We start from the raw sequence: 12012 nt of genomic DNA on the forward strand, positions 1-12012 counted from the left end.
ACACAATTTAAGCAAAATTAACAGAAAGAGGAAAAATGAATGAAAATGTTTTAATTAGTGCCAATGGCATATGACTAGCGTTTGTGATTTTATTTATTTATGTATTTATTGATTTCTTCATTTTCTCATTTATTTGTTTTTCCATTTTGGGGATCAAGCCCAGAAGTTCACATATGTTATACAGACACTCTATAACTGGGCCACACATTCCTTAACTTAAAAAAAATGTTCCTAGAAGTGGAAGAGAAAAGATAAGAAAGTGAAGACATTTTAAAAGGCAAATTGTTCATACCTTAAAAGGAATTGATATGCTCTTTAAACATTATAATGAGAATTAATTGAAGTTTAGGGTTATGCTGAGAATTCTTTTCTTGGCACCTTCCAGTTTGAACACCACACAGTTTTGTCTAGACTGTGGAAAAACTGCTGTCTTCTCCTCCATTGCTCTGAAGACTGCATTATTTGATGCACCTCCAGAATGAAGCACTATAAACTGGGGCACATAAATAGCAATTCATATTCTCATAACATCAGAGGTAGAAGTCTGAGCTCAGTGTGTTTACGGGACTTGTGAGATGACTTCCCAGGGCTTCTAGGTGTCCATATCCTCTTCCCCATATCTTGAAATTCTCAATGTATTATCCATGCTCCCCTATGGGTCTGGGTCCGAACTGACCTCAATAACCTTGCTTGAATTTAACGACCTCTTCCAATCTCTTTCAGACCAACTCCATCCCCACATTTCTGGAATTATTCACATTTTGGGTGACAATTCAGACAACAACAGCTCTTATGAAAGGAAACTTAGAAGTGATGAGCCAATTAACACAGCATTACTTTTGATCAGCAAACCCACTTTCTGGAGATCTGTTAGAGAGACAGACCTACAGTCACATGAAATGACACATACGGCGATATTTAATTTAGCCCCATTGAGGCAGAAAGAAGGATTTCAGGGAAGAGTACGTGGTGGTTTGTCTCCACAAGCCAAAACGCCCCTGTGTGAAGAGAGGAGGAAGCTCTGTAGGCATCGCTGATGGAGATCTACGGACTAGGAGGTAAGAAAGGCGAGGAGTGAAGAGCATAATAATAGCCCGTGGTCTACAGAGGAGAAATGCATGGGATTTGTAGAGACTCTGAATGTAAAACAACTGCAAGAAAGGAGACGGCTCGAACTGATTGTTGATAGGGGTATGTGACAGAGAACGAAGCAGGCAGGGTTAGAAATGGAGCTTTCTGTATTTTCTTGGCTGTATGTTTTACATTTCTAAGTTCAAGACAATTGAATAGTATACATGTGACATATATGGATAAAGGTTATCTAAGGATAAGGATATCAGTTTTCATTTGTAAATCAGGGGAATTCAAAAGAATCAAGAGAAGTTGTCTTTTTAAAGTGTAAAGTGTAGCTCACATGGCTTCTAAGCTCAGCTATGGCATCTCTAGTATAAAATGAGACTAATTCTAATCTTTCTGCTTCTGAGAATGGCTAGTCTCAGCTTCTCCAAGTTTCACCAAGTGTTTCCAAATCGCTCTTTTTGGAAGGAAAGAGAACCACAACCATTTCCTTGCTGTTTTCTTTTTCTTTGCAGAGAGGTGACGCGTTTAAAGTCCAGTTGGATTTCATGTGGACCGAAGCAGAAGCTGCCCGGATGCTATCGATCCCCAGCACTCAGCAGCAAAACGCCCTTGGGTGTGCTTTACTTCAAGCAAATAGAAGTGGGCCCCGCTGAAAGTAGGGATGCCTGGCTGGGGGTGGGGGGACCCGAGTGCTCAGCATCCAGCTGAGAGTGAGATTCCTGGAGCAAGCCCCCTTCCTGTCACAGCACCCACAGCATTCGGAATCTGCTCGCAGCCCAACCGCCTCGCTAAGGATGCTCCATCTAAAAGTGCAGTTTTTGGATGATTCCCAGAAGATTTTTGTGGTTGATGTAAGTGGAAATCACGTCGCTATGATTCCTTTATTATTCATTCAATAATGGTCATTTGTGGATAGCTCATTAGCCAGGGATGTTATGCCTGCTTTAGAACCGAATGGAGGAGGACTGTGGTTTGTAGATTTGGAAAAGAAGTCTGTATTTAATGTCACGATGTGGCTCATGTTTTCCCATTAACCTTTCTTCTAGAACATGCTCTCTTTTCTCAAGGGACATTGAAAACAGATTTGAAAAATACGCTAAGTATTTGTGAAAAGGCAGCAACGACTCAGTTCTACCCAATAAGGCATTATTGTTCATTGGAATTATTTATCTGTAGTCTGAGGTAGATTCTGAGGGAAAGGAGAGGGGAAGGCTGCCTTCCTTTTCGGAGGAAAAGCTACGGGTTACAGTGAGTAGAGTTACAGTTCTAATGAGAGCTTCAGGAAGCAACGCCACGAATGAAGGAGAAAAATAAGATAAGAGACGATTTAGTTTGATTTGGTACTTAGAGTTCAGAGTTCTTAATATAATTCCTAGCTACAAGATGATTGCACACAATTATACCTCATCTCTTCAAGAAAGAACAAATGTATTAAAGCACATCATCTAATGCTCAAGCTCCAACATCCTCACATCTGTGCAATTTGATGTCAGGATTTCTGCATGAGCATTTTGAAACGTTCTACTTTTCTTTTTATTGGAAGGCAAAGTGCTGTTTCCTGTGATATTTACATAAACTACTAACAAGGAACAAACAGTCCATTTTCCATGAAATTTATACAGAAATGTTGCATGCGTTTTCCCCCCTTTCACACATAAAGTGACAGCTACTCTAGGCTCAGTGTGATGCGTGGTAGCCCATCTTTCCAATAAGAATTTCATTTTGCCTTGAATCATGTGTTTCGTTGGTGATGACTTTCTGGTTTTAGCTGCTATTTTGCTGTCTCTTCTTTTCAGTTTTATGTGCAAAAAGGCATTTCTAGTTCCACGGACCTGAATGATTTGTTTTGTAGCAAATGGATTCCATTAGAGTTATGGGGCATTTCCTATTCTTTCTTGGAAGTATATTTGAGGGGTGGAAAATGTCTTTTGAGTAATTTGTCCATTTGCAAGCTGGAGGCGGACTGGTGCCGTGCTCCAGAACCCAAATTACTGAGCTATATTCAAAAGATACCGCTGGAGGCTAAATTTTTAATAGATACTTTAGGCATCTCAAAGAGAAATCTTTGACAAAAAGTGACAGAAGAGTTTTATGAATGTGCAGTTCTAATTCAGATCCAATTATATGAAGAGTGGGGAGCACAGCACTGGAGCTGCACAGACTTCACCTCCCTAGGAGCCAGTTCCAGCAGCTGGAAGGCAGCCTGATTTGGCTTCAAGTCAGAGTGTCTCTTTCCAGCTGCAACACATTGTGTTCCTTAGGAAGATAATGGAAGAGATTTGATACCCAGCAATTCGGGTGTCAAAGTGTCCTATCCCTTTTCCTCAGTGCAAGGCTGCACCACGCGTAGCAATCATGTGCCTTCCTGAGTGGGAACAGCACAAAATGCAGTACTATAAGCAGCTTTGTGGGGAGGGAAAAGGGCTCAGCATCTGGCCATCAACACGACAGTGTCTCCTTACCAACAATATCCATAGTGACGATGGTGGTGCTGGTGGTGGTGTTGGTGGTGGTGGGAGCAGGCTCAGGGGATGCAAGACCACTGGATAACTTATATCACCATCACAACATAGTGTGTGAGGACAAAGTGGGAGTTTTGAATCCAGAACCTCCCCCCACTCTTCCTTTGGCAACTGCATGCAGAAATCTCATCTGTCAGTAGTTGTCTAGGCCTGAAACATGGCTCATGAACATCATTTTGTATTGTCCCCAAAGGATATATAATTTAGCATACAATGAACATTTGTGGCTTTTGTAAGCCATTAGCAGGTCCTTCTTTCCTTACCCATGAAAGAGGATGTATGCAGCAAGACGGTCACTAGACATCAGGGGCACCATACTGAAAATTTGCTCACTAATTTTGATGCCTAAAAGCAACAGAAATGGTAAGACTCTATCACCTCCAAAGTGCTGGGATTACGGGTTGTCATCAGTTACATGTTCAGTTTGAGGCCAGCCTCAGCTACGTGAAACCCCAGCTTAAAAGGGCAAACAAAAAAAACAACTTGAAGAAAGTTCTCTTACATTAGCATTCATATTTCAAACAGATTCAAGCAATGCATGGGGTTATAAGGAGGAGATCTTATTCATAGCCCAGAAAAGCCATGTGATAGGGTTTCTGATAGCAGACTGAAGTCAGAAGAAGTTTGGGTCTTTCCCAGGGAAGACTGTCCTTTAAAGATAAGGTTCAAGAAAGTAATTTATTATGCAAGCTAAAATAGTGGCCAGTTAGGCATCCGTGCCAATTGTATAGCACATATAGCAGGGTAGATCTAAAAAGCACATACTATCAGATAGAATAATGTTATCCAAGAGAGTAATAAAAATTCAGAACCATTAATCTCTACTCCAGTGGCATAATCTTTATGATGTTCTCAATATTCAAGATCTGTCTCAGGCCTGTAGATTGAGAAGCCTCATTTGTTAAGACTCAATAAGAGCTGAAATCAAAAACTGATTACAAATCCTCAATGCCAAGGTCACCATTTCGAGTGGGATTATGTACACTTGGGTCTTCCGATTAAACACTGAGAAGGCCAAATGATGTTAAAAGTCAGGTCTGAGGAATGTGGTATGCAGCTCTCATATTTAACAGTTTGGCAAGGCATCTGTAGCCAACCAAAGCCCTACTAGTGACACTTATTAATTACTCATTTATTAATGTAGCTGTTTAGTTAAAAATTACCACTGAAGATCTCGTAAGTCCAGGCTTTATTCTGTGTGTAGCTGACTATTACAGGGGTAGGGTAAAGTTCTTTTAAGCAAGAGCGTACTCTAGCCTAAGCCGTGCTAGCTGGGCAGTAGCTTGGCCTGGGTGATTCCTTCTCCTCTTGTTGAGTTGTCGATGTGATTAGTGTACATTTGTCCTAGTCTGGTTTTAACTTGCTAAGCCCTTTAGTTAGATTATTCAGAAGAGCATCTGGCTCCAGAGACATCCTGTTTGCCTGGCGTTTCTTTGCTCTAAGGCAATGTGTGCTGATCTTACAGATGAAGCGTCTGAAAATCATCGTCAGCCTTTTATGTGTTTAGGGCAAGGCAGACAGCTTCAGCACTGCCAGAAGGTCCCTGCTGAAGTACGATCCTAGGAGGACCATGGAGCGAGAATCTCATCTTGGTTTTCAAGTCCCCATATATATTTTATAAAATGTATCATTGTCAAATTCAGGCAACAACCTTAGGACCGCTGTTAGCATGCTTAGAAGATCAAGGGTGGCTTTTTGGATGCTGAGACTGAGTGGGCAAGAGGAGCTATAGAGTCCTATCAGATGGTTCAAAAAGTGATTACAAGTTTTAGTGCAAATTCAGTTTTGCTCCTTCAACAAAGGGAGTAGAAAGAAAAAAGAAAGAAGAAAGAAGATATGGCTAATACTAAACTTTTCTGGGTTATTAGAGTAGAGCTTAGGTTTTGACATTGACTACAGATCCCTTATTCCTCAGCATATACACACCACAGCAGCACAGCTTTCTTAGAACTCGAGCTCTTTGCTCCAATTCCACTTAGATGGAGAGTTTTCTGAAACAGTTATCCCATCACCACAACTGGCCTGATGTCTACACACTCCCTTCCTCTGCTCTGTTCTGGTCTCCACCAAAGCTATTGTTTCTGGATTTTTCAAAACCACATTTCACTTGATAGTTTCTAGACGCTAAAGTCCAAGCAAGAGGTTGAAGTATCTCTGCTTTGACCTTTGTCTGATTGCTAGGTGATCTTGCTGACCATCCGGTGATTACCCGGTAGGAGAACAGTCAATCAGCTCATCTGATCCCCTCAGGAGCTCACAACAAAGGTCACGGGCTCTCATTTGCTAACAAAGACAAAGGATAGGCAGTGTGTAGACCGAGCATTATCTAAGGCAAATGGAAAAGCAAAGCACTGCCCAGTGATTATTTTTTAATCAGTAGTGGAATTTACTTTGTAGGTACTTGTCTAAAGTTGTTTTTTTTCCAATTTGTAGTGATGAGGGAACTTTTGTAATTTGGTCAGCAGTGAATCGGATAACTTGTCCCACATCACAAGGCTAGGGTTTTCCAACGCCAGTGACAGGGATTGCTCTGGTATAATAAAATGCACCTGGATTTCAGGCTGCAAAACCTGCCATCTTAGGCCAGTCACGTCTCCTCTTTGATCTTGAGTTGTGAGGGGTAACGAAAATGTGATAATGTTTATCTGGAGTCTGATAAACCAGGATAAATTGGAATCTGCGTTTACAAGCTGTGGGGCCTTGAGGAGCTTATCTGAATCTCAGCTGAATCACAACTGTCAAAAACAAGACTTAAAAGCATTAGGAAATTTCCCCCAAAGAACAGCTCTTTAGGCTGTTGAGTAAGAGGGCCCCGAGAGAATAAGAGGCGAAAGCTAGAATGAAGGGGCGATGGTGACTTCTGCAAAAGACAATGTGAAGATGCACGTGCAAACGAGACCAGAACGTGGTCTTTTCACAAAAGGTCATTTGGATGGCTGGATTGCAAGGAAGACAGAGATTGATTGAAAAACCAAGGTTCAATACAGATTCCATTTTTGTTCAGGCACTACGGTCTACCTGTGACGAAGTCCAATCTATCTTCTGAAGTTGATGGAGAATTGGGGAGGCTATCGATGTCAAAAAGTGAGGACATTAGAATAAGCTTGGTTTATTAACTTATATGTTTAGTTGCCCAACTGATATTTAGTCAAAGATGTGTGCTAGGTCCTTGAGAGAGCAGGTAGAATCTGGATGATAGCAAAGTCAGTGGCTCTAATTTTACAGGTTCAAAGCACTTTCTAACAAAAACCTGAACATCAGTATTCTAGCCAGATAGGGTCTGAAGGAATTAACACCATCTAATCTCAAAATAAGCCAGGCTGGACTATTGATTATTTCAAGCTGAAATCTTCTGAGGACGAGTAACTTCGGGAAGGGCCATTTGGCCTCTGTTTTCAACAGACTCCTAATGATTCTCTCCGGAGGGACAGCCTTCACATACCAAAGCTGGGAAATGGCCTTGGTCACAAGAGACTTGTTTAGGTTGCAGAGCCCTTGAGTAAACAAGCTCTTTGATTTAACCCTTATCTTCCAATAGCAACTGCTTCCGTCTGCCTTCTGTGTGTGTGTGTGTGGATGGCCCTAGAATTTATTGCCATAGTCCAGATACCAATTAAGTCAGAGCTTTTTGGTTCTTTGTCTAAATAGTATGAGTGTTCTGTGCTTTGATGATGTCTTCCGAATTCACAGTTGTGCTTATTTCCATGAACATGTAAAATGAAGAAAGCTATGGCGCAGTATGTAGTTAAATCAGCTAGTGTACTGATTGGGTTTCTGTAACCAGTCAAAGGAAGCCACACAGGAATTGAGTAAGGTAGCCGGTTCCCCAAACCTCTTTCCCTCCCTCCTATAAAGTGTGAATTTAGCCAGCAGTGATTACAGACAAGAAACAGGCCAGACACAAGAGATGCTAAAGGAGGCAGAATTTCTAGAATCATTTTATGACTCCCGTTTGGAGATGGAAGGAAACTGAGGAGCGATCAAGTCAGAAGGAATGCAAGTAATCTTCATGTTTCTGGCTGTTTGGCCACAGAGACTGAAAACACAGCGAGCAGACTGCACTGAGGGGGACAATCATAATTTTCCATTTGGATTTAAGGATGGAATTATAAAATGAAATGTATCTGGAGTTGGTTCAGCCTTCATTCTAGTGTCAGCTCTTATAGTTTTGAGTGGGACATCAGGAAGGCCACGCCTCCCGCCTGAACCTGTGTTCCTGGCTGTTAGATGCTAACAGTCATACCACCTAGCTTGGGAGACCAGTGGAAAAAATAAATGGGATAGCAAATGGAAGGTTCCTGGCACAGGGCAGGAACCCCAGGTTTGTTTACCTCCCACTCCTTGCTCACAGAACTGTCATTTCTCCCCTTTCCAAAGCGACAGAACAGTCTTCTTCTCCTGGGCCCGACTTTCTTTGCAGAATCCTTGAGCTTGTCAATCACCTCCATTGGGAAAGCCAAGTTCTCCTAGCTCTTCACTTCTCTGGGGCTTTCAGGGAGTGGTTAATTTATCCGGCCCTTCCATTGGGATTTTGGTCATTTATCCTACGAGTGTCAATCATAACTGTCTACTGTTACCTAAAATAACTCAGGGTTTCCTTGGAGGAAGTAGATGGAAACAGCCAAACCACATTGTAAATTACTCCATGGTCACAACGCATAGTAATGTTAACCCAGTCAATAATAGCAACAATATTGCTGAGTAATTGCCATAGATAGTGTTGATCAATGGATTGGTCTAGGTACGTTTTGCATGCTCCGTCTTGCATAATTCCACACAAATCAAACAAGTGTCACTAACTAGTGTACTGTAACTTCTCTGTGACTCAAGATTTGTCTCATCTCTAAAAGGGAAGATTATTAGTACCCACTCCACAGCGTTGTTACCAATTAGCATATGTAATAAGGCAAAGCCAGTAAGTCTACACTGAGGCCCATGGATGAGACTCTGGGTGCAATTTATTCTTACACTTTTCCTTATTACTTTTGTGTGTGTTGTGTGCGTGCGGATGCACATGTGCCGTGACACCTGTGATACATGGTCAGATGATTGTTGAAATGAGAGGGGGTCAGTTCTCTCTTTCCCCCATCTGGGTCCTGGAGACTGAACTCGGGTCATCAGGCTTGGTGGCAAGTGGTTTTTAACCCCTGAGCCATTTCACTGGCTCATCCAGATTTAAACGTTGAACGGACATCCTGAGACTCATGTTCCAGCAACAGCAGCCCAAGCTGGTGAGGTCAGAAATAATAGGTTCTTGTCCATTTGTACAGGTGTGGAAATGGACACAGAGAAAGCTTGAGTTTCCCAAGGCCCCACTGTTGCTTAGTAGGTGAACCAGGACTCAAGTCATAGAGTCTCCAGCTTCAGACTCTTGGCTGCTCTGCATTTAGGCTTTCTCTGAAATTTCATTGTGAGCAATGAAGCTGCCTGAGTTTTCAGGAATTTGGAATCTGTTCTGTAGATCCGTGCAGACCTCCCCATATTGGATCCTCAAAATCAAGGGTTTGCAGAGAGAAAAACAGATGAACTGGAGCAGCTCACTTCCTCGCCCACTTACGGAAAGAAGGCCAAAGGAAGGAACTTGGAAGGTCAGGTCATGGAAAATCAGTCGGGAATCATAAAGCCCAGCCTAGCCAATATTAGCAGTGTCTTTGCCAGGGATTTATTTCTCATTACAGGGGACCAATGCTGCCCAGAGAACGCTTTTGTTTGAACTGAGTTTTCTCTGTCCCTCGCAGCCTAAGGTTTGTTGATTTGGAAAATAAATTGAACTGAAAAAGAAAGAAAACACTTGTGTTCTGTCTGCCAAGGAGCCAGCAAGGCAAATGTGGTTTGGGTGCTGCTCATCCCCACCCCCACCCCCACCCAACTGGGGGCCCTTCATCTACTGTCACCTGGCTGCCAGGATGCTTTCCTGCCAGAGTCCAGAGGACAGGCCTGGCCTGCAGCCGGCCCCTCCCCAGCCTCCTCACTCTCCACAGCAGAAAGGAGGAAGGAACTAGTCCCAAAAAGCTCTGAAGGGAGCTTTGTGGGGAGAGGACCTCAGAACTGGTTTGGAGTCAGGTGGGTGATGGTTGGATGTTTCTTTCCGTCTGCACTTGCGGGAACCTCAGGAAAGAGTTTCAGCTGGCTGAGGCCTTGCTGGCCTCTGGCCTTTCATCACAGCACAGGGCCCCCTGCCTGCTGTTCCTGCCAGCCTGGTGCTGAGGAAACCTAGCTGAGGCTTCCCACTCTTGGCCAGGCACTCTGTTGCTAACAAGCAAGAGTTCATTGCGTTTCTCTCTTCTCCAGGGACAGCAGTCCTGTGTTTGTCTGGACTGTCAGGAACACAAACACGTCTGAGTCTTAAGAATTTAGGTTTAACTTGTGCATGAAGACAACGAAGCTGACAACTATGGCCCGGAGAAAGCAGATTTTCAAAGTCACTAAAGGGGATCCAATGTCTTGGGGTCAAAGGGGAATGGCCCTGGGGGCAGAACTAACTGGGGTAACAGGAGAGGCCCAGCTATTTCCTCGAAGGGCCTGAAGCCGGCCAGCCAAGTGCCAGAGAGCAGTGCACTTTGTGATACTTGCTGTCACTCAATAGCACCGTGACTGACAGAGCTGGAACCGATTTGGTTGGCACATTTCTCCCACTAAGAGGCCTGGCCTTTCGAGTTCCTCTGTACCCCAGGAGGCAGGTCACAAGCAGAGTCACAAGCCACTAGGACAAAACCCTCCTGATAAGATCTGCTGAAGGCCACAAAGCTAGGCTAAACTGGAAGGTGACAGGCTTTGGGGGAGAAGAGCAGGCTGTGAAAACAGCAGCTATGTGAACCTCCAGATATCGCCCCTGCCCCCAACACCACCAGAGTCTTTTTTGCAGGCCACTTTTCTTTATTCCTGCTTTTCCTCTTTCCCCAACTTCCTCCCTGTCTTCTGGCCCCAAGGTGTGGGGCCAGAAAATGGATTTTGTCTAGAGTGAGCTGACCCCCGGCCCTGGAAGCATTTAGGCTTGGCGCCTCACGGCTACTCGTAGGGCTTAGCTGTCTTAAACAAGCAGCCCTTTGTCCTCTGAGATTCCTTTTGTAATGATGAAAGTCACCTTTCCGCAGACTTAGGGACAGACAAAGGTCCTCCAGAACCCCGTGCTCTGGACTTCACAAAGTTCCTGTCAGCTGCCTACGAAGCTAGGAGATAACGGTTTCCACACCTACCCATGTTCCTGGAGGTCCCACTTTTTTCACACAATAAGTTCTTCTTTAAACAAGAACCTAAGAGTCCTTACTAGTTCCAGGCACCACAGTGCCGGAAGACATCTACCATAATAGGCTTCTTCCCCTGGCACCATGGGCCTTCAAAGGAAGCTCTTTCTGACCTGAGCCCTAAACGACCAGTGCTAATTATTTAGGCGTGTGCTGGGGCGTTGGGGGCTGAGTGAGTAGAGGCGAAGATGGTCCAGAGACAAAGGAGGAAGCAAGGGTAAGCCTGTGGTGTAGATCAGGCGGGCTCCTCTGAGTGGTGAGAAAATGGAGTACTGAGAGACTGGAGACAGGAGAGAGAAGCAAGAGCCAAGCAGAGGGGACTCCTGTGAAGAAATTACTGTTCGGCAAGGTTACATATGGGCCCAAGGTCGTACAACTACCCGGAAAGACAAGTCAGGAGCTAACAGTAACAAGCTGACTGCAGAGCTGCCTAGGCTGGGCTCAGAAAATCCTGTCACAGTTTCACAAGGAGCAAAGCCATTCGCTGGCCTGTCTCCTTTTTGCAACTTGTATTTGGACTTCAGCATTTAAAAATAAATCTTAAAATGTGTCAGTTTTACTTAGCTCTTTGTCTCAAGCAATAGTAAAACAACCAATAACAGCAACAACCAAAACTGCCCCAAATTAGCTGAGAAAATTGAATTTCTGGGGAAAAAATGTATCCTAAGGGAACAGTTAGGGTTGTGTCTATAGATGTGTGTGCTTCTTTCTGTGCAAAGATATTTGTCTTCATTTTGTTTGAGACCGCTAAGAGGAGAAGACAGCTTACACGGTCAGCAAGGTGGTTTTCTATGGCCTTTGTCATGCTGTACTAAGCTTGTAAAAAGTTTGTCACTAAAGACTTAGGTGACATCCATTGAAAATTGTCCTACAAGCTTTACTGTAAGGTCCTTAGATTGGCTGACTCTAATGAGATTCTGAGTGCATAATTTCTTCTTTTCTGTTGACTTCTCATCTTTTTTTTTTTTTTTTTGGAGACAGGGTCTCATCTACCCCAGGTTCCCTTTAAGCTCCATGAACTCGCCATGTAGGCGAGGCTAGTCTTGAACTCTTGATGCTCCTACTTCCTCCACACCCCAAATGCCGAGACTCCAGATGTGCATTAGCATAACTAGTTCATTCCAGACTTATTTGTTATCCATCTCTTGCGATAACTTGCTGTATTG

The 12012-nt window shown here is 43.6% G+C and overlaps 1 protein-coding gene across 1 annotated transcript in view; it reads left to right on the forward strand.

Annotated features, from left to right (window-relative positions):
* Positions 1-1810: 1810 nt before the first annotated feature.
* Frmd7 (FERM domain containing 7) overlaps positions 1811-12012 on the forward strand; it is a 43410-nt gene continuing 33208 nt past the window's right edge. The window contains exon 1 of the mRNA XM_050121659.1: positions 1811-1931. Within this exon, the coding sequence (XP_049977616.1) occupies positions 1875-1931 (57 nt within the window). The 5' untranslated portion in view covers positions 1811-1874. The remainder of the gene's footprint in view (positions 1932-12012) is intronic.

The sequence above is a fragment of the Alexandromys fortis genome, unplaced genomic scaffold (genome assembly GCF_014885135.2).
Source record: "Alexandromys fortis isolate MF-2015 unplaced genomic scaffold, M_Fortis_MF-2015_v1.1 scaffold_194, whole genome shotgun sequence".
NCBI lineage: Eukaryota > Metazoa > Chordata > Mammalia > Rodentia > Cricetidae > Alexandromys > Alexandromys fortis.